This window comes from Oreochromis aureus, linkage group 14 (assembly GCF_013358895.1).
Source record: "Oreochromis aureus strain Israel breed Guangdong linkage group 14, ZZ_aureus, whole genome shotgun sequence".
NCBI classification, from domain to species: domain Eukaryota; kingdom Metazoa; phylum Chordata; class Actinopteri; order Cichliformes; family Cichlidae; genus Oreochromis; species Oreochromis aureus.
The window spans coordinates 4,166,832-4,194,803 of record NC_052955.1 but is presented as its reverse complement, the minus strand read 5'-3'; the positions used below and the strand labels follow the sequence as shown (position 1 = coordinate 4,194,803).

General features: G+C 42.0%; 2 protein-coding genes and 5 non-coding genes across 9 annotated transcripts; 3 read left to right on the top strand and 4 right to left on the bottom strand.

Moving 5' to 3' along the window:
- Positions 1-283: 283 nt before the first annotated feature.
- zgc:85932 (uncharacterized protein LOC405875 homolog) lies at positions 284-20,184 on the bottom strand. Of its 2 annotated transcripts, none has more exons than XM_031741780.2 (20): positions 19,920-20,184; positions 15,367-15,436; positions 12,627-12,745; positions 12,224-12,357; positions 11,733-11,904; positions 11,522-11,593; positions 11,212-11,303; positions 10,648-10,722; positions 10,301-10,461; positions 9,085-9,242; positions 7,762-7,970; positions 7,342-7,387; positions 6,464-6,538; positions 6,289-6,349; positions 5,557-5,621; positions 4,452-4,520; positions 3,521-3,599; positions 2,909-3,025; positions 1,640-1,698; positions 284-811 (listed from the first exon to the last, which is right to left on the bottom strand). In XM_031741780.2, the coding sequence occupies exons 1-20, from the start codon at positions 20,166-20,168 to the stop codon at positions 785-787; spliced, it is 2,109 nt and encodes a 702-aa protein (XP_031597640.2). In that variant the 5' UTR covers positions 20,169-20,184; the 3' UTR covers positions 284-784. The 2 variants fall into 2 exon arrangements, with proteins under 2 accessions (XP_031597640.2, XP_039454236.1); XM_039598302.1 differs by having other exon boundaries at positions 6,289-6,346.
- Positions 4,890-4,962, top strand: trnak-uuu. Its single transcript has one exon. It is a non-coding gene; the product is annotated as a tRNA-Lys (tRNA).
- Positions 6,714-6,786, top strand: trnak-uuu. The gene has a single exon. It is a non-coding gene; the product is annotated as a tRNA-Lys (tRNA).
- Positions 8,483-8,555, bottom strand: trnak-uuu. The gene has a single exon. It is a non-coding gene; the product is annotated as a tRNA-Lys (tRNA).
- trnak-uuu lies at positions 9,989-10,061 on the top strand. The gene has a single exon. It is a non-coding gene; the product is annotated as a tRNA-Lys (tRNA).
- trnak-uuu lies at positions 18,185-18,257 on the bottom strand. Its single transcript has one exon. It is a non-coding gene; the product is annotated as a tRNA-Lys (tRNA).
- Positions 20,185-23,293: 3,109 nt separating the features above from the next.
- eif3k (eukaryotic translation initiation factor 3, subunit K) lies at positions 23,294-27,785 on the bottom strand. 2 transcript variants are annotated; one of them, XM_031741782.2, is made up of 8 exons: positions 27,608-27,785; positions 26,374-26,472; positions 25,874-25,994; positions 25,207-25,281; positions 24,473-24,539; positions 24,203-24,280; positions 23,820-23,945; positions 23,294-23,442 (listed from the first exon to the last, which is right to left on the bottom strand). In XM_031741782.2, exons 1-8 carry the CDS (start codon positions 27,667-27,669, stop codon positions 23,411-23,413), a joined length of 660 nt encoding a protein of 219 aa, XP_031597642.2. In that variant the 5' UTR covers positions 27,670-27,785; the 3' UTR covers positions 23,294-23,410. The 2 variants fall into 2 exon arrangements, with proteins under 2 accessions (XP_031597642.2, XP_031597641.2); XM_031741781.2 differs by having other exon boundaries at positions 25,207-25,284; positions 27,608-27,784.
- Between the last annotated feature and the right edge of the window lie 187 nt (positions 27,786-27,972).

The window sequence follows — 27,972 nt, the reverse complement described above, 5'->3', positions numbered from 1 at the left end:
CACTCAAATGTTTTAACAGATTTTTTTGTCTAATCTTTACCAAAACGTTTGTTTACTCCACATAAATTGTGACACTAGCAATTTTATATAAAATATTCTACACACACACATCAATACACTCAAACTGTACAATGTACTTTTATCTTAGAAGATAAAAACCTGAAAACCTGTTGGTTTACAATCAAACGCAAAAGTCAAGTTTACAAACATACACACACACACACACACACACACACACTTAGATTTTGAGTGTAAATTAAATAAATCAGAAATAGAATACATGTTGATCAGGAGGACAGTATACTTTATTGATTATTCTACGTATGATGATCGGGGTTAGGACACGCACTCATGCAGGACGCCTGCACAGTCTTCTTTGGTACTGAACAAATTAAAAGTCTGTTAAAACCAGCGGGGCTCTGTGTTTATTGGCTCTAATTTAGAGGCAGGAGAGAAATGATGTCAGACTGAGAGGACAATGAAGGTGAAGTCACTGAAGTTTCATCATAAACTTCCTCACAGCAGCACATCCTGCCTTGACCTTTGACCCGGGCTGTTTGCGTGACTCAAGAGAGTTCTTAAGGTCGTTTCCATCGCCATTGTTTGAGTGTGTGAGGAAAGAAAAACAGCTTCAGAAATATTCTCTTTTCTGTTTGTGATATTTTTCTATTTGTGCAATAATCATTGACTTTAATGCATTTGGCACAAAATAACACAAAACTTTACAATCATGAAAAAAAGCTGACGTGATGCAGGCGAGGGTGTCTGGGTAGAGCGGTTCAGTTCAGTTGTACATGGTCATGTGGAGCCACTGGAACCAATCAGAGGGCAGAAAAAGTTATATGTTATTATTTACATTAAAGCAAAGATTATGCTAACTGTGCACTCTCTATTGTGTCCATTGAAAAGCATCAGTTACAGAAGCACAAACCCAAACCTTTACTCTGCCTTCTACAAGCAGCCCATTTAAGTTCAGCTCGCCTCCTTTCACTTTCTTTACTGTTTAATTGTCAGGTTTGCATTTCTGATTTGCAGGCTGTCACTCTCACACATTCCCAGAGCTGAACATTTACAGCTTCATGTTTAAGAGTGGATGAAGTGTTTTTTGGATCAAATGCTGCTCATTTCTGTTGACTTAGATTGAAATTCAGGTTTTGCAGAAGGGTTTCCTTCTCATCCTTCCTCCTTATAGAAACTACCTCACAATTAATCGGGATGTCATTAATCCACTGCTAGAAAAGCTTCCTGCAGCTTCTCTGCAGTTATGCGGCTGTTTATCTTTGAGTGCAAAGCTGGGAGCAGTTTTACACGCACTCATAGCCTCTGCATGCATCGCTTAGCCTCGATCAGTTACTTAAAGATGCCTCAGGTTATAAGAATATTTGAAGAGTCACACTTTACCAGATGACATTTCATGAGAACAACCTCTCACCCACTGTACAAGTCCTAACAAGTGAGTTTCGGCCTCACAAAACGGCTGCACGTCCCACCATTCCTGTTTCATTTTGTTCTGCTTTTACAGTCGTGGGACATGAAGTGACAAGACTCTCACGTTTAAAGGATCACTGAGTTCTCTTCAAAAATCACCAACATATGCACCCCTGTGTGCACAAGCTCCAACGCTACTGTATGTTCATACCTGTCTGTAGCTGATGGTTACCGTTCCCATTCCCATCATGTCGTACGCTTGAAATTTGTCTGCAAGAGGATGAAAAGACGATATTCAGGTGCACGTAATGTTTGCATCACAACAGTTCAGAGAATCACGAAAAAAGAAACTATAAGTCAAGTTTTTCATATCACAGGTAAGCCTATAAATCAGGGGTGGGGGGAACTCCAGGGCTCTAGGGCTGGTGTCCTGCAGGCTTTAGATACAACCCTGGGTCAGCACCTGAATCAAATGATTAGTTCATTACCAGGCCTCTGGAGAACTTCGAGACATGTTGAGACATCTAAAACCTGCAGGACACCGACCCTTCCTCCACCCCTGCTATAAATATATCTTCATTTTTAAGGATACTTTACATTTCCAGTTACTGTCAGGTTCAGTTAGTAACTCTTTTAGGCCAGTACGTTCCCGTGATGCCACATTCATGGCACAGTTATTTTCCTGGGTTAGTGCTCACTTGTTTAATCACTTTTTTGTACTTTGAAATTTTCCTTCTGGCACAAAGTTTAATGACATAGACTTCCCCCTCAACCCCAACTAGTCCCAGCAGATAGCTGCCCCGCTCTGAGCCTGGTTCTGCCGGAGGTTTCTTCCTCTTCTCAGTGTCACGAGTCCTGCTGACAGGGATGGTCTGACTGTTGGAGATTAATCCTATGATCTAATCTTTCGTTCATCTTTGAAGGACAAGAGCAGCCTTTAGAGCTCTTTGTTTTATTTCTGATGAAGAGCTGACAGGAAGTGAATATCCTCAAAAACATACTTAAACCTCACATGACTGATTCTAAGCAAAACAAGCCTGTGTATTATTGGGTTATTGTGTTCAGCTTAAACTAAACATAAAAATTTGGTTGTTTTTTTTTAAATGAAGAAAATTTATTTAATTTTTTTTTTAAATTGATCAAATTGTTAATACAACAGGCTTGAACTGTTTTCCTGCTCAGTAATGAAAAGAATCCGATCTTTGTGTCATCTCAGCTGTTTTCTGTTCTGACTTATGAAAACATCTCTCCTTGTCGTCTCCCTTCCTCTTGTTTCTCCTCCCTTTTTTCCCACGCCTCCTCTGTCACCTCATCCGCTCTCTCTCTCCTCTGTCATCCTCTGCTTCTTTCTCCTGTGGCCTTGTGGTGTGATGATTAAAACCACTCACTGTTTCTAATTTGTAATGTTCATCTCCTCTGAAAGGCAGAAAGCTGTGACAATGCTTGCACCCCCATCTCTCCCCACGTCACCCGCTCTTACGGATCATGCTCTCCAGTTTCATCAGCAGGTACAGGAAGCCGGGGTAACTGATGGTCATGTCCGGCTCCGTGTATCTCAGTCCAACCAGCTGCATCACCAACTCGTCCACCCTGATGCCTGCAGCAGGGACAAATGGAACAGAGGTGGGCGTAAAACGCGGGTGCAGAAGCAGTGGGACGGATATTCTGTTTTTATTGCAATAAATTTCACATGTGCACAGGTGACATATATTCTCTGATCCCAGCCAGTCCATTAAGCTTAAAGAAGCAGCTCCAGTCTGACTGTATGAGAAAGTTCTCCACTTTGACACCACCCATCTGTATCCATCAGCCACTGTCGGCTCATTTCACGTAAGCAAAACTGCTGTGGAAATTTCAGCCTTTACTTCGTTAATTAATTTGATTTAATGATGCAAAAATGTATGAATAATGTGACGACTTGGAAAACAGGATTTTAGTTACACGTGTGACCACAAGTCCACCTTTTAGAATCATGCAAGTAAAAAAACAGAAGAAAAGGTGTTTGTCTCCCTCTGCTGGTCGGATTTTTCCTGCACGATAGAGACCCTCAGTGGTCAAACAACACAGGATGAAAAGGTGTTGTGAATGCTACCTGCTGCTTTCAGCGAGGGCATGACCTCCTGATACTCGAGGCGCTGAGTTTTGTTCTTGTCATGCATGAGGAAGATATCCTGAGGAGAGATTAAACACAGTAAAAATGAATAAAGCTGCAAATACACAAACATTCTGTTACAATCTGCTTTTTTCTGTATGTTCACACTAAAACTGCGACAGCAGCGAGCGTCCATGGTCTAATCTGCATTCTCACAAACACACACTTTGTGTTTTACTAATCCCACACATAACTTTATGATGCAGATACCAAAGTGAACTTGTCTAGAATCAGAGCTAGAAACGTTTGACAGATGTTATTTTTATTATATTTTCAGTGTTTTTTTTATTCAATTGGTTTCCAGACTGAGTTTTTCTGTTTTAATCAGTTTTTAATGCTTTAAATGTTTATTTTTTAGTTTACTGGTGCTTGTTTTATAATCCTGTTTAAATCTACAATAAATCTGAACATGTGGCGTCGCCTGATTGTGCCTCAGTGGTGATCTCCACGACTGTCACTGGTCTGACTGGCAGTAATATGTGGTGTAAATGCAGTATATTGACTCACAGCACCAAAGAATGTGTCATGTTTCTGTTTCTGTCGTGTTATTTTCTCCCAAAAATCGCTTTCCTTTTTTTTCGACCTTTTTTAAAACTTATTTAATACATTTTTTTTTTTTTGCTTTTTCTTCATTTTAAATGCTTCTGTTGTGTTTTGTGTGTGTTTGCAGCATTTTTCTATTTGCTTCTATAGTTTTGTGCAATTCACACAGAACAAATGAAAACGTGTTCTGTAACTTTTTCAGACATATTCATGCTTGTATTTATTATATATTTAACAAGACTTAAAAACCAGGACTGTGTGTGTGTGTAGTGAGATCTCCAGCTGCACTCCGCTACAGCCACAGTGTTAGCAATGCTGCTGGTCTTACCGTCCACCTCCTGATCTTGTCCCACAGACTCTGGAACTCGGGCCAGTTTAGCTGAGCGATGCCTTGGCTCTGGAGAAAAGTCTCAGGTCAAAGAAATCAAACCAAAAATATCCCAACAGGCCTCGGAGGACACTGAGCTGACAGGCTGCTGAGAGTCAGCTGCTAACAGATGTGTGAAGTGTAAGGACTTATCAGCAAAGAACTTCAGATCTCTCACAGATTAGATTCCTGCGCACGATAATAAAATGTTTTGCTTTAATATTGTGATGATCTTGGTTTTATATTAATACCTGACACTTTTCTTCCTACAGGTCTGGCTGTGAGTGTGAGTAAGCGCTATGGCTCTATACACGTCGTTTAATTATACATACCAGGCTTTTCACTGCAGCCTCACTGGCTTCCTTGGCTATAACACACACATGCACCATGCTCTTCAGAGCCTGGATAGCTCAGTCGGTAGAGCATCAGACTTTTAATCTGAGGGTCCAGGGTTCAAGTCCCTGTTCAGGCGGAGTTTTACATGTTAACAGAACCACACTGTCTTAATAAAGAGCTACAGCTGTAGTTTATGTCAAATAACTTACTAAAATTTAAAGCTGAAAGCATGTTGTACAGAAAGCACTCCTGTTGTGTGCTAACTGTAAGACAGATAAACTCTGCACGATGTCCCGGCCTAAATAACTTTGTTTGTTAGAGCTGAAGTGTAAAACCAGCTCATGAACTCCAAATGCACACCAAGAGTCGAGATGCAGCCTTTCTGTACTACAATAGCCTTTTTAAAAGATCAAAAACACTTTAATTTTATCAAAAATCTGCTGTTACAGAGCTTGAACAGCTGCTCCCTCCATTATTTTATTGGAGGAGGAAAAAAAACATTGCTGTCTCTCCGTCTCCCTTTCTTTTAAAAAAAAATCAAATTTACTTTTGCTTTTACCTGCAAAATGTAAATGATTTATCCTCATTTTTAACTATGAAAACTAATTTGGAATCATTTGGAAATGTTCACAAAGAGAAAAACTGGTTATGACACATTATCTACAACTGCAGACGCTCTCATCACACAGTTCGTCTCTCTGTGTCACACACGTGTGCTTTTTAAGGATACATCCATGAGGACCACCAGGCTCTTGCAGTGCTCCAAAGCCAAGTACTTCTCACTTCCTGCCAGCACTGAACACAGCAGAGGGAACATTTAACACAGACATACAGATCTGATATAAAAAGGCCAAAGCCCGGGTGTTTTTCTTCACTGTAAATACCAACAGATGTTTAAGTGTCGCTCCAATCAGTGGCGTTAATGCTGATATTGTTATGTTAATGAACCCTAAACAGGCAGTTCAGTAGCAGTGGGTGTGGGACTCTGTAGGCGAGTCTCTTTGGTGAGAAAACTCTAAAGTGGATGCGCAGCAGTTCTGAAAAATGCAAACATCCCCAAACATCTTGTTTTTTGCAGGAGCTGTGCTGTTGTGGTGTGCACACAGAAGAACTCTGACTCCCTCAGCTCCTGAGTCACCATTGTTTCTATACATCCACGGCCTTGATATCAGGATGTAACGCTCAGCCAGGCCACCACGGATCCAACAAACTAACATCGGGACTTTGAAATGCAGTTCCAAAAGTTGCTATGTCCATCTTTTACGTACAGTCTATGCTTTTAACAGCCTCTGATGTACAGACATATCACCTAACCTGCAGGCTAATTAGCATAATGCTAGCTTATTGTTCCTATTTGGTTTTCTTTTTTGGACGTCACAGGTCGGATCGAAGCGGTTCAGATCATTAAAGTTTCAAACAATCGTCTGTTGAAAGTTGCAGGATGAACAGCGGGGTTACTGACCTCCTCCCTGAATGGCCTCAGTCAGAAGGTTGTAGAGGTGCAGTGGTTTGCAAAGTTCCTTCTTATGACACAAGAAAGACACAGAGGGGTCAGTGTTTCACTTCTTCTGTTAAAACCTCTTTTATCAACCAGTAAAGGCAGGACGAGAACAGGCAGCCGTGTGCTTCAATCTCACCTTGTTGCAGTGTTTCTTAAAAAGCTGTCTGATGGCCTGAGGTGAAGGAAGGGCAGCTTGGTGAGGAAACGAAAGCTGGCAGGAGAAACACAGAGCAAGTGAACACGCTGTAAATCTCATTATTTATTTTCCTTCATCATAATTTTCCATCCTTGTAAATTGCCAATACTTTAGATAAAGTTAAAAAACCTTTACTACACAACAGAAAACCACAGAAACTTCAAACAGATGTCACACAGCTGAGAGAAGAGCCTGGATAGCTCAGTCGGTAGAGCATCAGACTTTTAATCTGAGGGTCCAGGGTTCAAGTCCCTGTTCAGGCGGGATTAGTTTTAAAACAAACATGCAGGACATCTTCTGTACTGAACGCAGTGGTTTTCAGTCTACTGTAACTAAAAGCAGCACATGAAGTTAAAACCTGGCACACAACCTGAGTACTGAAAACACTGGCCTGGCATTTTTCTACAAAGCTGCCAATCTTTATACTCATTTTATTTTTTATCAGATTTGCTCTGCTGAAGCATTTTTGTCCTGATGAGCACTAAAAAATAGTTTCTGCACTCTCCACATTTGGGTAGACTTCAAAATGCACGCCCAGACAGCTGCTAAGTTACTTCTAGATGGATTTATTCAAACATTTTTCAGAATTTAATACAAATATTTGGTTTTTTCCTTCTTCTTTTTTTTGCTTATTCCAAGGTGTGCAATTATGTGCTCCTCTGTTTCATAACCTCACTGGATAAAATTTAGCTTCCAAAATATTTAAGGCTCTACAGACACACTCCCATCAGAGTTCACATCTGCACTGGTTTGAGTCGAGTCTACTTTATGAGGTGAATCATTTAGTCGTGTATTAAATTAACAGCTGATTTGCTTACCTCTGTTACTGATGCAATGTCTTCTGTTACTGGTTTTTGAGCTGGTCTGTAAGAAAAACCAATATAACATTTCACAACCACAAAAAAATTCCTAAAAATCCAAATATAGACGTCATAGTGCTTAAACCTGCTTTTGTTGTGGTGACTTTCATTCAAAAAGGCCTAACGTTGTGGAAACAGCCCTCAGTCCTCTGTGACCTCAGTATAAATACTTAATTTTACATTTAAAGAAATTTCACATTAAATGAAGTTAAATTTCTAGGTTCTGTGTTTCAGAAAGGAGGATTATTCGTGGTGTGCTCATTTACTAACGACTTGTCGATCACAGGTCGTTCATGAATGCTTCCACAGTCTGCTCCGCCCCTCGCTCATCACTTTCAGTTTCACACAACAAGACGGTAACAGAACTCCATGACTCACGTGGCATTGTTGCCCTGCTCCATCAGCACCCGCAGGAGGAAGGCTCCCTGCTGATTGGTCTCTGCGGTGGATGGGATGATGATGTAGGAACCTGGTGGGAGGGAGCCGCGAAGAACAATCTCCCGCCGTGCGACGTACTGGGGGCTGTAGAGGACTGGGCGGCTCACGCTCAGGTCCTCGCGGGACAGGTACGTATTCTTAGGATGAGCCTGGAGAGACAGCACACACTCATGTACGCCAGCGGCTTCCTTCATCACTCAGTTTATGTTCAGTCTGAACTGGTCCTGGACTAATTTGAGCGTATTGTTTATTTTTACACAAAATTACATTTGGTTTCATTTCATCCACAGTTACTGCTCCACATACGGGATAGGAAGACTATGATAGTTTTATACGCTTTCTGTCAGTTATTTTGCTAGTTTTTCCTTTAGTTAATTGTTGCACTTGTTTAGCTGTCTTCATAGCTTCTCCGCTCACGACTCTTCAGAGAGACTTTCCCAGGGAGGCTGAGGAGGTGATCCTGTATTGAACCACCTCCGTCTCCTTTCAAAGGCCACCACCGGTGAGAGGCGTGTCACAGCCTCACAACGTCCATTCCAGGAACTCGAGGCGACCTCATCAACACCACTCAAGCACCGAGGAGTTGTTTAACGTGTCAGTGACTCTGCTTCTCCTCGAAGGCATACACTCAGACGGTGTTTCAGCAGCTTAAAAGCCACAACGCCTGAACAGGGACTTGAACCCTGGACCCTCAGATTAAAAGTCTGATGCTCTACCGACTGAGCTATCCAGGCTCTGAGACATCAGACGTGTTTTCTCAAATCTGATCACAAACTAAGAAAGCACTTGCACTTCATGCGTTTCCTTAATATATGTGATTGCGACTTCATATCGACAACACTATATTTTTTATTTTAACGCATCTAAAGCATGACGACCTCAGCTTTAAATCATCAATGTTTATTACAAACAGTCCTCCTCCCCGTCCTCACAGTCTGTAATAATTCTCCAGAGAAGCAAAATAAGATGAATAAACAGCACATCGATTGAAATTTCAGAGGAATAAAACTTTCATGATTTACAAGTTAGACTACTTTCTACTCCGTGCTCTTTCTGCACAAGCTCTCTGTCTTAATGCAAATGCATAAATGTTCTCCTATTAAAAATGGCAGTTTCAAGCTGAAGTAAACCATATCTTCATATAATAATAATAACAACAGCAGCTACTGCGCCGAGCAGATATCTGTGTTCAGGAAGTCAGACTTTTATCACATTTATACCTTTCATTTAAACTAGACCCAGCCCCTGTGTGTGTGTCTATACCGGGTATACGTGAAGGGCGATGGCTAGATTAATGCCTCTTCGTCTCTGGTGCTTCTGCATCAGAGCCAAAACGAAGGAGCAGGTCTTCTGAGCGCTGTCGGGGTTTTGGTCCGCCTTCGACAGAACAAAGTAGAACTGCGGGTTCTGATAGAACCAACCTGGAGACATACAAACACACCCTGTTAGTTTTACTATACATATAACCTTTAACATTTCTTTTCATGTTCAGAGCTGGCCATGGTTTAACTGCCTCCAAATGTTTCTACACCAGTTACCCAAAACCGGACTCCCTGGGTGTGATCTCTGTGTGACTATATTCCTACCTGTTTACCTGACAGTGTCTAATATCATATCTTAGTCTACCTATAAAACTGCAGCTCTTGATGACCTTGTGAATCTGAACACTCCAACTTCAGCATCGGTATTGTGGTTTTTGGCTCTTGAGTGATGTGCTGCCTGTTTATCACTTAGATGGTGTACTGAGATCCTAACACAACGAGGTCAGCAAGTCTGAGAAGATTTGGACAAAATGAGTGACACCACACCTCCACTGAAGTGCTGAAAGTCACTGCACTGTGGCATCACTGCGGCACTGTTACTGTGCAAATAAGCTGGTCTCAGCTTGCTGAGAGTTACAGAATGCTTCATAAGCAAAAGCACAAGGATTATTTCTGAGTGCTGCGCCTCAAATGTAATATATCACATAATGTACAAGTGACACAAAGATTCTCACATAAAATTAAAGAAAAGAAAACTGCATCTGGGAACAGACAGACCGACGTGTCAGAGACCTGTGCTGCACAGAGGGATTAGAGGGGAAACTTCAGGTTTAACTCTGGGAGTGTCGCCATTTCTGGAAGATCCCTTGGGTGTCTGTTCACAGGCAGCAGGAGGCACCCTCAGAGCCTGGATAGCTCAGTCGGTAGAGCATCAGACTTTTAATCTGAGGGTCCAGGGTTCAAGTCCCTGTTCAGGCGTGGCTCTTTTAAAGACAGATGCTCTCTTATCACTGCCAGCAAGCTCAAAGAATAAGGCTAACAGGGTCTGGTGAATTGATTGCCAAATTCCCCCCTTGTCTTAATAGCTGAGGTGGACTTCTGTCTAGGTTTAAATAACGTAGCTTTATCTCCATTTTTAAAACCAGCTGCTGCAGTTGTGAGGTTCAGAGTTTACAGTCACACACAAATAATTAGTCAGGTGTTATCACCCATCTTACCGCCTTGAGGAGAGCCTCCTGCTGTGATATTCGGCACCCAGTTGCCATGATGCATAATGCAGCTCCACAGCTGCATGCTGGAGCCTGGTTCACCGAGAGCCTCGGTCAGGTGACAAACCTCCATCACCTCGAAGTTCTGTCGGAAGTCTGACACCGACATCCTGACAGAGAGAGAGAAACAGATTTCATTCATGTGTCTGAATGCCTTTGGCATGCCCACATTCAAAAACAAAGACATTTGCATTTAGTTTCCTTATTGCAATCATCTCATCTGCTCTGTTTGGATCTGTTGGTGCAGTTTTAATCATCACTGTCACTGTTTCAGTATGACGTTACGATAAACTCACCAGAACTCTCCGTCCTCCTGTCTGACTCTGCCGAGTCGTTTCTGCTCCTCGACGCTCACCGTGTTCCACTCTGAACTGCAAACACAGAGGTGTGTAAACATGCTGTAAATGTGTGAAGTATGTACTCAAGAATGTGAGTAAGTAATGCGACATTTTGGTTATTATGTGACCTCATGGATTCAGATCAAAGAGGTAGCAAACTGAGGTGTGAGATCAGTGCAAAAGCATTGATTATATAAATTATTTTTTCAGATCTTGCCACAGCCTTAAAATATTGTTATTGTACTTTCTGTCGTATTTTCAATGTCTGCTTTGTTCATGAGACTCTCAGGTTCAATCTAACATTTGAAGAACAACAAGAAACTGTGATCTATGCTTTTGTGTGAAATGTCATTATACGTCACGTCCGGGTGGCCCACGATTACTGCGAGTAGCCTATTCAGTACCCTCATTTCCTCCTATGCATTACCAGCTACTTCTTCTTCTGCCGTTTTTTGAGTTGACTGAAAGCATTTAAATTTACTGCAGTTTTATTCAGCACTGCTCATGAGATCATCTTCATACCCTTTGAAGTCACTCCAGGGCCCCTCCCACTCTGTGTTGCCCCAAGGATTGAGGATTCGCACCAAATATTCTGTGCCGTGTGTCGTCCTCACCTGGCAGGAGAGGCGGTAAAACAGGTGAGAGTGCAGTGAAGAGCAGCTATGAGTCATTTAGATTTCTACCTAAGATACAGAAACACTCCTTTTAATTTTTTTCTGCTTTTGCTGTTTTACGTGTATATTTATGTTTAATGAAGAAATATAAGAACTATTTTTAATTCATGAGGAGAAGTAAACGTGAACATTTCTTGACCGTGTTCAGTGACAGGTACCTTTTCCACTGCAGTCAGAGCATAGGCATGTCTAAACATGATCCCCAGTTCATTCCTCCGTTCCAGAGGACCCTAGAGGGGGAAAAAAACATCCACCCACAGTGAGAACCACAGGGAAAAAAACAACATGACTCATAAATGAGTGCAGGAATGCCTCAGTGTTTCCCAGCAGGTTCAGATCTAAATCATCCCTCACAGGTCCTCACTGTACCTGGCAGTTGGCACAGTTGATGAGTGCTCCTCTAACCAGCAGGTGTCTCAGGAAGGTCGGCAGGTCTCTGGGAAGTGAGGCCACCTGTAAAACCTCCGTCACCCCGCCCGTCATATCCACCATGGCCTCATGAGGGAAGCCCATGTCCAGAGCTCGGTAGCCACCCTTCAACCTGGGACAGACAGGGAAATATAGGAGGTGACAAACGGATCTCTAAAGACCTCCTGAGTTTGTCTTTCTTACCGAACTTTGACTGAAAAATCTGCGCAGGAAAAGTTTGAACATTGGGACATTTAATTTTTGAGATATTATTATTGTCATTATTATTATGTCCATGTTTTCACTCAATTATCAACTACTTATTCTTAAAGTGTGGAGAAGAGATGATGGATGGTAAAATTTCCTGCCTGTCTGTCTTTTAAAACACAGACACTGGATGTCAGTTATTATTTAGCCTATGAACACAGAGACAGGGGCCGGCTGGGACTCACTTGGCGTAGGCTTTCTCCAGCAGGGCGCTCCAGAACTCTTGTTTTTCTGGGGAGCTGAGGAAGATCAGATTGTTGTCCACAGTGGGCAGCAGGTCATCGATCTGTACGTCCTCCCACTGACCGTACTGCCAGAACTACACGGTGAGAGAGACAGGGAGATGTGGATGGCTCTTTTTCCATTACAGTGCTGCTGATGCTTTTCTTTCACCAGCCTTGTAAAGGTAATTGAAATGTCTCATAAAGATGAAAGCTACAGCTTTGTACGCAACTTTAGCACAAACAAAGGGGACAACAATAAAAATATAAAAGATTATTTCCACTTTATTTGCAGTTGAATATAAACTGCTTTAGGCTGAGAATTCACTTGAAGAAGATAACTGCATCTTAAACAGTGTTTCTGTACCCTGAAGGTGAAGCAACCATTGTATCCGTCCTGGAAGCTCTGGCTCAGAGGCACAACCTTCTTGAGGAGCGATTGATACATGGAGAGAGACGCTATAGCCGAAAGTAACCAGCAGTCACCTGGAAAGGAGGAAGTAGGTCATGACATCATTTAAAGCTTCAGTGCACAGTGTTGTATGGTCCTGTTTGCATTTTAAAGGCTCCTCTTCAACCACAGTGCGACATAAGTGGTGCATCGTCTTTACCTACAGTCGCCATGGAAACTTTATGTACCGGGCGGCTGATGTGTAGTGCTTACAGACATGAAATATTACTTGAATACATTGGCCAATGGCAGATTCAATACAGGTTGCAGTGAGTTGAGCATATATACAGAGAGATGTTTGCACTGTTGTATTTGATGAAGGAAGAACATGTTTAACCTGGTCTTCAGGGTGTGACACAGACCCACCTGTGTGTGAATCTGGTGCAGCTACAGATGTTATAGACTGTATCGGTATTTGGATGTAAAGCCCCTGAGTCTGAAAAGTGAAGCCATCCAGTGGTCTTTAAAACTACTTACTGTAAGTCCCTGCATTAAAAGTAGTTAAAACCTTCCTAAAACCACCAACAGAATGTGATGAAAAAAAAAACTGTTTTTAGCTGCCCAGAGAAAACAGATAGAAATGAGCTAGTAGCTAAATCTGGTTTATTTTTTCTTTCTATGTGATTAATGGATTTTGTGCACGGTCCGTGTAAGAAATCAAGAAAGAAAGTTCTCTGAAGGGTGCTAACAAGATATCAACTGGAGCTGAACTAACAACGGGCTGTACTTTTGTGTAATACCAATTTTTACCAAAAGATGGTGCAGCACGTCAAGGTAGCTTGTAATTAACCAAGGAAGTCATATACCAATATATTCTTATTAAAACAGAGGCTCGGGTAAAAAGCAAAGCCTCTTGAGGAAATATCAAAAGTTAAATATCTCAGCACACCCTCTGGTAAAATTCTGCCCCCTTGTTGTGATTTGGCAGTACATAAACAACACTGAATTTAACTGAATTGGCGGTGAAGATTTTCAGAAATTCTACAATTCTCCAGTCATCAGAGGGTGACTGCTTTGGCTGCAAAAATAAGTCAGATTACACAGAAGTCTATGATTTAAAAAAGTGATCGCTAAGCAGTAACCTTGGTAAACCTTGACACTTGCACAAACAGAGCTGGATCTGCTGCAGCCAGCCGGCTTTGCTGTTAATTTGACCCAGTCACCAGTGCAAGTAGTCCAACAAGTTTCCACTTCTGATGCTATTTCAACGGCCCTGAATTCTTTCCAGGGTGCATCCTTCCCACCCTCCCAGCTGACCCAGTGTCAGCTGGAGGAGGCTCTAACACCTCTTTGACCCTCCACAGGATAGGATTATACAGATAATGGATGGATTTGTATGTTTGAGCAGTTGATCTATCGTCTAGTCGATTCTATTATATTGTTTTGAAAAGTCAGAAGTGCTGATTGTCAAACACACTCATACCTGACAGATGCTGATATCTGAAACATGCTTTGTGACAATGCTATAGTATGACTCTACATGTTAATGGTTTGACTGAGCAGAGGTTATTAAAGTTTTATTTCTTCCAGAAGAGAGAGCAGGTTTCTCCAGTATTGGCTTCCCTTCATTGGCTCCCTGTTAAATCCAGAATTCAAAATCCTGCTCCTCACATACAAGGTCTTAAATAATCAGGCCCCATCTTAATGACCTTGTAGTACCATATCACCCTATTAGAGCACTTCGCTCTCACACTGCAGGCCTACTTGTTGTTCCTAGAGTATTTAAAAGTAGAATGGGAGGCAGAGCCTTCAGTTTTCAGGCCCCTCTTCTGTGGAACCAGCTTCCAGTTTGGATCCAGGAGACAGACACTATCTCTACTTTCAAGATTAGGCTTCAAACTTTCCTTTTTGCTAAAGCATATAGTTAGAGCTGGACCAGGTGACCCTGAATCCTCCCTTAGTTATGCTGCAGTAGGTGTAGGCTGCTGGGGGATTCCCATGATGCATTGGGTGTTTCTTCTTCACTCACTATGTGTTAACAGACCTCTCTGCATTGAATCCTACTTGTTATTAATCTCTGTCTCTCTTCCACAGCATGTCTTGATCCTGTCTTCCTTCTCTCACCCCAACCGGTCGCAGCAGATGGCCCCGCCCCTGCCTGAGCCTGGTTCTGTCAGAGGTTTCTTCCTGTAAAAAGTGAGTTTTTCCTTCCCACTGTCGCCAAAGTGCTTGCTCATAGGGGTCATGTGATTGTTGGGTTTTTCTCTGTTGTATTATTTTAAGGTCTACCTTACAATATAAAGCGCTTTGAGGCGACTGTTATAAATAAAACCAAATTGAGTCAAATGATCCTGGGAGGATCAATCAACACGAGGTCGTTTATTTTGACTGAATCTTCTGTGCTGTGTCTTTATCTGATTCCTGCCCTCACTTCTGTCAAAAACAGACTTAGCATTTCTAGGAGGCCTGAAGAACACGCCGCAGGGCATTTCCTAGAATCGCAAGCACTAGTTGAGTGGGCGGGGTCAGCTCCGGTGGCCACATCAGAGCCAGAACATGTCCCAGCTTTTATCCTGTGCACTCCTGGGGTCAAATCTACTCTTAATAAACTCAGCTATGGCTACAAAAACAGACTCAAGTAACTCACTTCAAATTTGTGCTTGATTCAGTCCTTGAGTAAAAATACGACCGAGTAGTACAGGACCTGTCTACTTACTGAGTTTCCCCTGGTGAACATCCAGCCTCGTTGCTCCATCTACTATGAACTGAGGTGATGGACAGAGTTCCTGGAAACAGAGAGATGATTGGTTGAAGCGAAGACTAAGAGAACAGGAAGATGAACACAAATAAACTTGATGTGACTTGTCTGCAGAGCCAAAGGGAGAGGCAGATAACTATTAAATTTCATCCGTCAGAACAATGTGGCACAAACTTGGCACAATGCATGATGTGTGACTCCGAGTCAGACAGGAAGACTGACATTAGTTTCATTATGTTCGGGGTTAATTATATATTTTTGTAGGTGCGCAATTAAGATATTTTTAAAATGAATAAATAATGTTAATCTCATGTCACACTACAAAAATAGCTGAGATGTGATAAGAAACAACTTTTGTTATAACCCGAGATCTACCAAGACCCAAAAACTGCAGTTCCTTTAGTGGCCACTAGAGCCAGTCCCCATAGACACAACAGAAACACACGGCTTTACAATTTTCCTCTCTGTAGCTCATTTAAAAGCACACACGCCTCCATTTCTGCATCAACCTATGATGCAGCTTCATTTCTGCATTTAAAATAAACACCGTAAGCATCCGCAAATGGCTCCTCCTCTGTGTGATCTTGATGTATCAACGGCGGGTTTTTGTGGTTACCTCAGACTGCACAGAGTTGAAAAGGAGATACTGAAGAATTCCTCTCATTTATGACTTGTTATCAGTACAAACAGTCTGTGCAGCCTTAACACAGTGTACCGCTTCAGGCCTTCTTCCTTTACACTCATCTAGGTTGCACATATTTAACATGATATGAGCAAAGCCCTCCTGATTATGACACTTGGTGGAATCAGTGAATAAGAATTGGTGTGTACTTTCATATGGATGAAAGCTATAGAGCACAGCAAAGAAACTATACTTCACATTCTCGGAAACCCAGAAGGATGAACAGCGACTTTTTACCTAAACATGTGGATATTAGCAGTAACTTATTAGCTGTTAGTGTAACTACACGTTGGCCAAAAGAGTTTGATATCAAGAGCTAACAATGTGAGATAAGTGTGGATAATGTATTCATTTCTATTCCTGCTCACTCCCAGTCCCATTTCATGAGTGTCACCGTCTTCAAACCATTCGTCACACCACGTCTCACTGCCATCTTTGAAACTGTTTCTTTCACTCTTGCTGCTATCCTACTGTTACAAATCACGCCTGACACTCATCTTCACCCACTCCACCCTGTCTGCACTCTCTTCTTGTGCTGTATGCATTGCTTTGGATAGCTGACCCCATGTATTTAAACTGACGCTCTTTGCACCTTCACTCTTACACCTGTCGCCCTCTTATTCACACACACACTTTGCTTCTACTGATTTGCATTTTTCTTCCCTCGGGAGCTTACCTCCATCTCTCCGCGCCCTCTTACGACTGCCCACTACTCTCACTACCACAGAGTGTTTTCTTCTAATCTTAGATGGACTTACTTTTTGCATCATGGAAATCATATAAAACAAGCTATAAAAGTATACTTGACTTGTTTAAGTGATATTATGTGTATACATTATGTGTCTAATGTACATGTCTGTGGGAAAGAGAGTCCACAGTACCAGCTAAACAGGATTTCTACGGCTCGCTTGGACAGCGAGGTGTCAAATTACAAAGCTGAACACAGGAGTCACAAACATCTCTGAGGTAATTACCGGAGGTTCAATTTAGGAGGGACTTATGGCGTCACTCTGTCAACACTGGCTTTATGTGGGGCAAGCAGAAGGTGAATTATCATTGTAATGGTGTTCTTGTGACATGTGTGTCGTTGTTCTGAAGTCAGCGTGTTATACTAATGCACAGCCTGGCAAGTCAGAAATGTCTGCCTTTAACTGTGTTCTTTTGTTTGCATCGGTCTAAACAGGTTATAGGATTTTTTTTAAACAGACACATCAAACTTCAAACTGCTGAACACAGTTTTCTTGGTATTTAGATGCAAAGAGCGATAAATGAAACTATTAAACACCAACGAAAATGGAAGAGAGATGTTGCAGCTGTGGATGACGCACTCAGTGAAGTGCAAACATAGAATATGAAGATGAGTAATACCTGAAGGAAAAGATAAGCTTATGTCCTATTTTAACTATTTAACATTTATGGGTTCAGGTTTGTTTTCATCTTTATTTTTGCAAACACTGGATCAGACTTTAAAACTCTGTCCTTTTACCTCTGTGGTGCTTCCCGCTCTTCCTGCTTTCTCAGCAACAGACAAACAAAAAGACAAACAATCTCTGACAATTTGTTTTTACTGGCATCTGAAGTCTTTTGAGTCAGCAGCACCAGGAAGTTCTGCCTCTGATTCCATGTGAGGGAATTTACAGAAAGCAAGTTTGTGCCCACTGCACCCTGCATGCTCCATTCAGGCAGTAAGTCTTGTGTAAATACAGTTTATACAATAACAGTCAGTGCAGACTCCATGATCTATAGGAAATGACTCAATTGTCATGAATAGTACGCTGCTATAATGATAAAAACCTAAATAAAATCTATTTAAAGGCCTGGAATACACCCTGAAACTGGTCAAAGGGAATGTTTTAAAGTAAACAAGCTTCAATGTGCCGGGAAAGGTTGGTGTGATTCCATACTGCCTCAGATCTATGTTGTAACTTTTGCCATAACAGGAAGTCAGTTTCAACGTTTTCTTAACTTTTAACTTTCAAAGTTCCCTCGCTCAAAACTGCTTCCCACTTCGTCAGTGTTATATACACTTAAAGTGCTGCAGCTTATTGTATTGGACAAGCTGTTTATTCCCAACAGGGTAGTTAAAACACTACTCGCCTGAACAGGGACTTGAACCCTGGACCCTCAGATTAAAAGTCTGATGCTCTACCGACTGAGCTATCCAGGCTCTGAAAAGCACCATACATGTGGAGGCAAATATAAGACAAATCTGTTAAACTATATACATTATATTACATTAAAACAAGTGAAGAGAAAGGCTGCTGTCTTTTGCTTCCTGTCCAGATGCCTTTGTTGGACATTTCTCATATTTAGCCAACACAGGTCGTGTTTAGCAGATTTGATCTCACCCACCCTGCATCCTGCCCAGCCCTCATGTTAGAAAGAAGAGACGAGACAAGAGCGGATACAGGATAATACAGAACTAAAGGACAACACTGAGCCCTGTCTTTGTTTCCCTCCTGTTGCCCTGCAGGGTTTGGTTTGCCTTCATTTTATCTCTGTGGAAGCTTTCTGAAACACACCCATGCAAATCTGACTCACACTGAATGTAACTCTCCAGTCGACCAGCTCGGGACACCACAGGGCAAAAGAACCACTGGTTCACATCTGGCAGAAGGCTGGTGTTTCACACCAGCTGGAATTTAAATTTTTTACAGGTGAGTTTTTAATGTGAAAGGTGAAAAAACTACAAAGACTCAGAGAAACAACGTAATGACTTAAATACAGAATGAAATGAAATTTAATTTGAAACCGTAGTTCAACCCAATGAGTGGAATCTTCCTGTTATACGTGTGAAAACGTAACAGGGAGCCTAACGTGTGGTGTTAGTTATTCTCCATCAGCCTTCACCTGGTATTTAAAAAAGCTTCCAGGTGTTCTCAAAGTGACCTCAGCTGTTCTTAAAAGTATTTTTAATCAGTATATTATTGTGTAAATGTGACTGTTACTCTGTAATGATAATTATAGTAACTTAATCCATGGAGGCCTGTCTAGAAGAAAAAGAATAAATCACTACATTCAACTTTTTCATCCACTCCAAAGAAGGAAAGCTCTCCCAATATACCTTTCGTTTCTTGTTAACTTATGTATACATTTACATATCTAAAAGTTAATAAGTAAAACTTTTGTGGTGCAGCACAACAGATACAAATTCACATGCAAAACACGTGAAGATCCCAGATATGAAACTGTAAAGTTAAAATGTGCAGAATGATGTGAAATTTCAAAACAGAATGTTGCATTTCTTTCTTCTTACAACAGGCCGTCTGTTTCTCTGTGGTGGCAGGAAAAACAGGGTTTTACTACCAAAGAACTTCAAGTACAGACATACACTGTGAGTAAGAGATTACAACATTATTACAGGAGGAAGAACAGAGCTGCTGGTTTTAAAGAACTGAACAATCAGCTACATGGGTGAACTAATACTTCATTGTAGGTGGCATGAAATTGAAGTACTCAGGTAAAGCACTTCAAAACTGCATCGTGTACTGTTGTTATTGTGTACACACTGCATGACACCTGAAAGGATTCGGGCAGTGCACAACTGGCCTGTGTTCAAATCTATTATTTGAAATGTGTTACTACTTTATTGGAGCAACTTAAGCTACGTGTACTGGTCTTTTACTGCCCTGCAGCATAGCGTCACTGTGTCTGTGCAACATCTGTAATCTGCTGTGGAGTTTTTTAAATGTGCTGAAGAAGAATGTGCATACATATGTTTACATGTATATGTGATATGTAAATGAAGAGGCATCGATACTGCAGTATTTACTGGTTTTTATGTCACGTTACGCACGTGTTACGGGTTTATTCTCCCTTTTGTATTTACCTTTGGTCGCTTCCACTTCACCCCGGGCTGCATCTCCAGCTCTCCCACGGGGAAGTGAAAGTCCACGAACAGCCCGTCCCGGCCCACCGGGGTCACGTCTCCGCTTTCCGGCGGCATGCCCCCGCTCAGAATGTCCGCCAGCCAGCGGCGGGACTGCGAGCCCAGCAGCTCGTCGGAGCACACCGAGTCCACGTCGTCCTCCAGCGGCGGCAGGGAGCCCGCAGACGATACACTCACAGACTTTCTCATGAGGAATATGACCGACTTCCAGTGCTCTTTCCTGTTTATAACGTGCGCGGATAAGCCACGCCCTCTGAGAAATCCGCACAGGTAGATGCTCACCTGGGCGGGAAAAACAGTCCCAGAGGGTTTTCATCGCGTTGCGTGAGTCAGTCGCAGATGTGTTCAGTAAGTAAAGACGGAAAACCCGCTGAAGGTTTCCAAGATTTCCTCAGTGGAGAAGCCACAGGAGCATCACTAATACACAAGTTTGTGAAAAACCAGTGTCCGATTCCAGCAACTGTCAGAATTCTTACAAGTTTTACCATCAAGATATACTTTAAGTACCCAAAGTAAAAGTACTCTTTCTGCAAAATCATATTCAGGATTCATACATGTGTATATAACTTCAATGCTGACGTTGGCGGCTATTTTAAATATTTGCTTAATTACTGTTTACATACACAGATCTGTCTGTAATAATGCAGCATTACTTATTAATAGCGTTATATTTTAGAATCTGTAAAATAACAAGCAACTAAAGCTTTAAAAGAAATAAATTAAATTGTATTTATATAGCGCCAAATCACAACAACAGTTGCCTCAAGGACCTCTATATTGTGAGGTAAAGACTACAATAATATTGACAATGTTGGGGAGTAACGGAATACATGCACCGCCGTTACCTATTTAAAATACAAAATATGAGTAACTGTATTCCGTTACAGTTACCGTTTTAAAAGGTGGTATTCAGAATACAGTTACTTTGTTGAAATGAATGGATTACACGGCGGTATTTTTCTGTTTCATGAGGCTATGAACTCTATATTTTGGTGTCCTATTAATGCCTAGATCCCCTAGCAAATCTTTGCTAGATCCGCCCTGCACACGCCGGTGAAAACCCAAACAAAACACGCATTAAGAGGCTCTCATGTTCAGCTCTGTGTCTCAATCTCCTGCCCGTGTCACCTACAGGTTTTACTTGTGGCTCCAGCATAATGACGTGAAGAAATATTTTTTAAAAATTATTCACAAAAATGATTTAATATGAAGGCAATAGGCAGAGTGTTACAGGTAGGGATGGGTACCGGTGTCCGGTTCTGACATAAACGGTAGTAACCAGACCCGAGCAAAAGCAGCGCACATTTATTGTAACGACTGTAAAAAGTCTTTATTTCGGTGCTTTCTTTTCCTGAGCCAATTCTAGCCAATCGTTTTACGTTTCCGAGGATAGTAGGCGGGGCCAGAGCAAATATCGCCCGATGTCGTTCTTTTTAGAGCAGAGCTACAGATTAAAAATGCCCAAGGCAAGCTATCAAAAGTCTGGCTGTACTTCACAGGAAAAGCTGCAAACTCAGCAGCCTGCAACAAGTGCTGCAACAAGTGCTACTAAGCTGATACTGTGATACTGTCAAAGGAGGTAACACCTCAAATCTGATGAAACACCTGGCGACGCATAGCGTTTTTTTTTTAAAAGCACAAAAATGAGAAATGCGCCGTGTTTGATAGCTTGCTGCGAGACATCACACCGAGCACATCTACTGCGGGTGTGGTGCCTGTTATCGGACCCGAGTTAGCAACATCCCCAAAAAACCCAAGAGTAGAGTCCTGGCCCCTAGCCCTGTCAGCGTAGCAGAAATGATGACGGATGATGATGGCAGCAGCAGCCGTTCTCTTCTGCGTGAGTAGCTTCATGTTGTTCGTGTGTAATTAACGTTGAGTCCCGCTAACCACATTATTACATTAATGCATGTAAGGTGAACTAGCAAACACCGTCGTCTGCGTTACATCATGGCTGTCTTCTTGTTTGATGGCAGATACTCCTTCACCCTGGCCAAAAAGGCTAAAATGACCAAAGAAAAAGTGGAAAACAGCTAAACGAGCGAGGGAGGGAGAAAAAGAGTCGAAAAGTAAGAGATGTCACCGACCAGAAACGGGAGATGGAAGCATGTAAATATATAATATATATATACAAAGTTGACCCAGACAACAAAGTAAAGCTAGTTTTCGGCTACAAGCCCGACACTAACCGGACGTATTAGCCAGAGGTCCTGTTTTATGCCTTTACGGTTCGGAGCCGCGGACCTGTTTTATATTCGCGCGGAATAGTTTTCTATATGAGATCGCTGCAAAAAGTGCAGCCTTACCTCATGTCCACCCTACTGTTACTCATTTATATTAAGATTTAAAAGTCTAGTTGGTATTGGTATGGCGAGTAACCTTCAGTAAGAGTAATAAATCACACAGCACACATTCTGTACATTCATGCAGTTGTAAAAAGCATAATAATATATTAAGTAGTCCAAAGTATTCAGAATACGTTATTCTCATTGAGTAACGTAACGGAATACGTTACAAAATACATTTTGGGGCATGTATTCTGTACTCTGTAGTGGAATACATTTTAAAAGTATCCTTCCCAACACTGAATATTGAGAAAACCTTTGTTTTCTTACAGTGGAGTAAATGTGCAGAGTTACATCCACAGACCCTGAAGTTAAAACTTAAGTGCCTTACACTTTAGCTACCAGCAGGGGGCGCCTCCTGAAAGTTCAAAAATAAGACCGTTCAGATATCTACAGAAAATATGGAATTGTGCTCACTTAACCTTTGACCTTAGTTAACACTTTCCAGATATCTTTACGGGCCATTTACTCCTTGCAAATATTACTAACTGACTCATGTTAAGATGGTGAGGCCAATAACACCTGCTCACGGCTTTATAACGGGAACTTTACAAAGCAGCAGGTGACTCGGACATCTTTTACGTACAGTCATGTTATCAATGGTCCTTGATGTACTCTAACTTTACACTAACAAACAACCCCAGAAATATTATCTAGTTTTAATCATAAAATCTAAAACATTTCTCACACACGAATTTGAGATTTTAGTACTGATGAAGAAACCTCTGAGTAGAGCGTAAAGCTGCTGAGCAGGTGAACTACGAGAAGTCACCCAACTTCCTCTTACATCATTACACACTCAACATGCAGCAAACTTAAAATTACAACACCATCACCACAGGATGACTAAGCAGCAGCTTTAATCCTCCTTAAGGCTTCCCAACAGCTCCCAGCCAACGCCCTGATACCGTTTAGGAGAACTGAGATCAATAATCAATCAATCAAGAAGCAAACGCAGACACACACAGGCTGGAAATGATAAATTACGTTTATTGAGAAACGTGTGATTATGAGACTAATGACCTGGCTGACTCCATCATAACTGCTGCGTGTGTGTGTGTGTGTGTGTCTCTGTGTGTGTTTTCATCACTGAGATGTGGCCATGATGCTGGATACACCTGTACAAAGAAAACAAAGGGAGAGCGGGGAAAAGAGGAGGAAATGAGGTATGAATATTAAATCTCTGACTTCACTTCCAGTCACAGTGAAACAAATAACACACACAAAAGACCAGCAAGGACCTGAGTTTGTCATGGCTCAAAAATGGGTCTATGAGGGGGTGCATTTACTTACAGTAATGAGTCTTACTTAACAGGATAAACCAATGGATTTTATGCTGATACAAATGAGATCCCATTTTAAAAAACATTTTTTTAATCAGAACCCCGGTGATTTCCCTTTTGTAAAACAACACAAGCAGTTACAACGATGTGGCGTTCAAGTGGTTTGATTCTCGGTGGGCTTTTTGAACGATTAGCTGTGACTTTTCACTCACTCTCAAAGTCGATCTTCTCCACGATGTTCTTGGGCTTGACGCTCTCCTCCTGGTTGTAGATGAAGATTTGTCCGTCCTCGTTCTCCGTCCAGCCGTATTTGTTCATCCACACCTTCACCTGCGTGTCTGCACACACAGAAAACAGAGGTTCACACAGGTTCACCACCAACATCGAGTCCAATCGTCCGCTTTCCTTTAAAGGTGGCTGATTTATACTGAGCGGTGCCCATTAGAAGCTTCTGCAGCTGCTGATTTAACAGATACGCGTCATCACGTGTCACACAGTTAAAACATGGCAGCAACTTATAGTCTTTAAATATCAAAGGTTGATTTCTCTGAGACATTTGCCAGGTTTTTACACGTGTGTGTGTCAAAGGTCTTACCCAGCGGGTCTCCGAGCATCTCGGCCAGTAAGCGGCGATCGATGGTCTGGTAGGTGATGCCCACAACATGGCAGATAACTAAAAAGAAAACATTCGAGTTTTTATCATGTTCAGACAGTGTCATGTGGTTTATTCTAAGAATTTGCATCACTGCACTGTGTGGGCGTGTCTGCCCCGGTAATTTTCCACAGGTTGTTCGATAAAACCACCTGTTTGTGTTCAGTGTCATGGCCCGCTGCCCGCCATGCTGAGTCAGAGGACGATACTCACACTTGCGCACCGAGTCCTCAAAACCAGTAATGCCATCGATGAGCTCTCTGTTCTCCTCTAGACTCGTCTGTCCGGGACGGGAAAGAGAGGAGAGGAAACAAACATCAGCTCGAGTGAACCAGAAATCCCGCATCACAGAAATCAGGAATGTCCTGAAAAGCACTCAGGGATGAATCGCAATTAGGATTAAAATGATAATAAAAACTGTTTTAAAGGTGCTTCGAAAGCATTTTGACAAATAGAAGAAGAATACTTTGTTCAAAGAGCAACTTGGATGTTAGGGCCCAAAACAAACTACTCAAGAAACATTAGGACACAACTCATTCATTCAGTTCATACTAAAACAAAGGGAACAGCAGCAGGCGAGGTTTGAGGGAAAGATAAGCACTGATGACGCCGTGCATTGAGAACTTGTTTCTATGGTCAACCAATCAACGCATGCAAGCATCTGGACCAATCACTTCAACTTGCCCTTTGACCTCTGCTGCTCCTGCTGAGAAAGAAGAAGCAAAAAAGAAAGAAAGAAAAGCAGAAAAGAGCCTAAAAGCTGAATTCTATAAGCTACTTTGTTCCCACGTTTCTTGAGAAAAAAGGCCACACTATCACTAATAGTTTCTGGAAATCATGTGCTCTCAGCACAGCCCTTCAGCTGATGGCGTTGTTGAGGTTTTATTGTGTTTCTCTTACACGGATGCAGAGATTTGTGTGCATGTGGTTCAGTGTTGGTTTCATACCCAGAAGCTCTGGAAGTGGCACGTCTCCAGCAGGTTCCCCAGGTAGAGGATCTGTCTGATGGGTCGCTCCTCCTGCTGCGACACAGTAGTCAAGGAAATGCCCCCCGACCCCAACACAGAGCCCACCTCCACCACCAGCACCACCCTGATCTGTTTATACACAGCCTTGCACAAAGATTCTCTAACACCACCGACACGGCTTTAATCAGAGAATTTCTGACATAATTAAGAACACCCACTCGACAGACTTCCTATTCCACTGGGAGGGCTCTCAATACACTCCACAATGAACAGGGCCCCATGAAGGAGTTTAATGACCTGCATGAATGTGCAATTCAGACAAAATATCGATACTATTTCTTTTTTGTCTAGAATGGGGGGAAATAATTATTTTAGCTGTTTAGCTCAACTCACCGAGGATTACATTGGGTATAACAAGAGGTGGACCTCCATTAGCCACAATGGGGACATTTCTACTGCAGCAGTGTAAAAGGATTATTATTCATACTCAGCAAAATAAAATAAAGATGTCTGTCCAAAGTGCGACAGAAGTATGAACTTCTAATCAACTTCTTAAAGTTTCCATGACTCCTATCAGCACACAGATTTTTGGAAACTTTAGAGAACCCAGAATGCAACGCTCAGAGAGAAAGCACCAAAAGGATACGTGTGTCTGGTCGATCATGCACTTGCAGAGTGTGAAGTCGGTGTGTGGCAGGTTGGTCAGAGCCTTCAGCAGAATCTGTGAGGTCACTTGAGTCTGGAAGTATGCTGGATTAAACTGATACCTGCACAGATGTCAAGATTAGAGTCATCACCACTCAAACATCAACGTATCCAACAGGTAAATAAAATAAAGACACAACTAAATAGCCAATCACTGTTCTGGTAGATTGTTTAGAGTCGGTAATACTTTCAGCAGTGTCTAAAAGTCGCTTTCTTTGCTCCTGAAGGCAAGTCTGCTGCTTCCTCGAGCCGACATCCAGCAGAACTATTCTATTCTATTCTCAGTAGAGGCAGAGACTGGGTTGCCTTTGTTTTATGGTCAGAATCACGCCATAGTCAGGGCTTGACTCCCCTACTGGATAAAACTTCCTCCACCTACTTTTTTTCCTAAGATTTTAATTTTTTCACTTTATTTATAGTAAAAATCCTTATGTAACTTACAGCTTGAGCACAGCGAGGTTTGCTTCCAGGTCGTAGGCATTTTCTCTTGCTTGTGTCTCCACGTAGCGCTCTAGCGTCGCGAGGTTTTCTGGGTTGTACCTATGAGGAGAGATGAGATTATTATCCATAAATAAAAGCAGATGTTTCAGTGCTGTTTTTTTTTTTCATTTATATGCTTTATAAGCTTAACATATGTTTGTGAAGTGTTGCACTACATCTTCAGGATAACCCTGATTCTACTTGCCATCCCAGTGGCCCTGATATTGTATCCGTGAAGACTCTGGAGATATTAATCTCAAGGCGTCTCCACATCATCAAACCAACTGTACTTGGTATCAAACTAACTGGGACTCAGGTGGATGCCTCCCTGGTGATCTGGATAGTTGACTACCTGACTAGCAGACCACAGAGTGTGTGCCAGACAGCATGGCCAGACACTATTGGACAAATCTTCACTGGTCCTCTGTTCAAGCTGGACAGCAGCAGGAGAACTTTCAGCAAAAGACAATGCAGAAATCATTCCCACCTGTGGCCATCAAACTTTACAACTTCTCCTTATGACATCTGGACTTTCTTAAATCGACATATCGTCTTTCCACATTACTTTTTGTTTTTTTGCTTTGTTTTTTATATCCTAACTGAGCCTCTATAACAAGGCAATTTCCCTCGGTTAGTCAAGTATTCTGCTTACTAATTAGTGGTCATTCCAAATCACAGACGGTGGAAAGGTCCACCAGTTGAGCTTCAGGTGACAACAGCTATGTTCATTTTCTGTGTGAAAACAGAAAATAAACCCTGATCTGATGAAAACAATCGTTCAGTAAATGACTTCCTTTGTAAAAAGAAAAAGAAAAGAAAGAAAGACCTTTAATCGCTGCTTTTTACCTGAACAAATCTCCATCTAATGAAAATCAGTAAACAACAATAAGCCACAGAAGCCAGATTCTTATTCTATGACCAATACAAACCGTTTGTAGTTCAATGGAACAAACCCGGCTACTGCTAGCTGCTGTAAAAATCCCACACCAACATTAAACACATGTTATCCACTATCTAGTAACACTGACTTATCATTTCATTAATACCATGTTGATGTAGTTAACCAACAATAACACTCGTTTAATGAGGCATCAAGCTTCCGTGGATGGGCTAGCCACCACTGACTCACTGCACCAAACGTTAGCTCGCGATATTAGCAACCAGGCTAAGCTCGGTCCGCTGTTGTTCTTCGTACCTGTCGATTCCTCTGAGAAGCTTCCCCACGTTCGCCCTCATCTGCTCGATAGACGACGCCATCTGGTCCAAACTTTCAATTGAATTTTTTTAGCTAAAAACCCGAATTAACGCCGCACGTGGGCCGCAAAGTAGAAAGGCACCGGGGCGGAGGGAGAAAAAGGTCGGACCGGAAGTGTCGACGGACCGGTACGCTGGCGGCAATGCCGGAGCAAAGCCCAGTGGAAAGTCTTTCCGCGAACTTTTTTCCCATTATAATCTCCGTAAATGTTTCAAAAACGTATCTTTAGTCTGTGTCCGATCGATGTTGTAGCAAAAATTAAAGCTGGTTTTTAGTAAAGCTGGTATCGGCACTCAGCAGCCTCT

Excerpts from the sequence above, each read along its gene's own strand:
- zgc:85932 (XM_031741780.2), bottom strand. The coding sequence starts at position 20,168 with ATGAGAAAGTCTGTGAGTGTATCGTCTGCGGGCTCCCTGCCGCCGCTG. Across the intron at positions 3,600-4,451 it reads ACAAGATCAGGAGGTGGACG|GATATCTTCCTCATGCATGA; the intron begins GTAAGACCAGCA and ends ATCTCTCCTCAG. Across the intron at positions 812-1,639 it reads TAACCATCAGCTACAGACAG|TGGCTCCACATGACCATGTA; the intron begins GTATGAACATAC and ends GATTGGTTCCAG.
- eif3k (XM_031741781.2), bottom strand. The coding sequence starts at position 27,669 with ATGGCGTCGTCTATCGAGCAGATGAGGGCGAACGTGGGGAAGCTTCTC. Across the intron at positions 26,473-27,607 it reads CTTCTCAGAGGAATCGACAG|GTACAACCCAGAAAACCTCG; the intron begins GTACGAAGAACA and ends CTCTCCTCATAG. Across the intron at positions 23,443-23,819 it reads GGAGAAGATCGACTTTGAGA|GTGTATCCAGCATCATGGCC; the intron begins GTGAGTGAAAAG and ends TTCTTTGTACAG.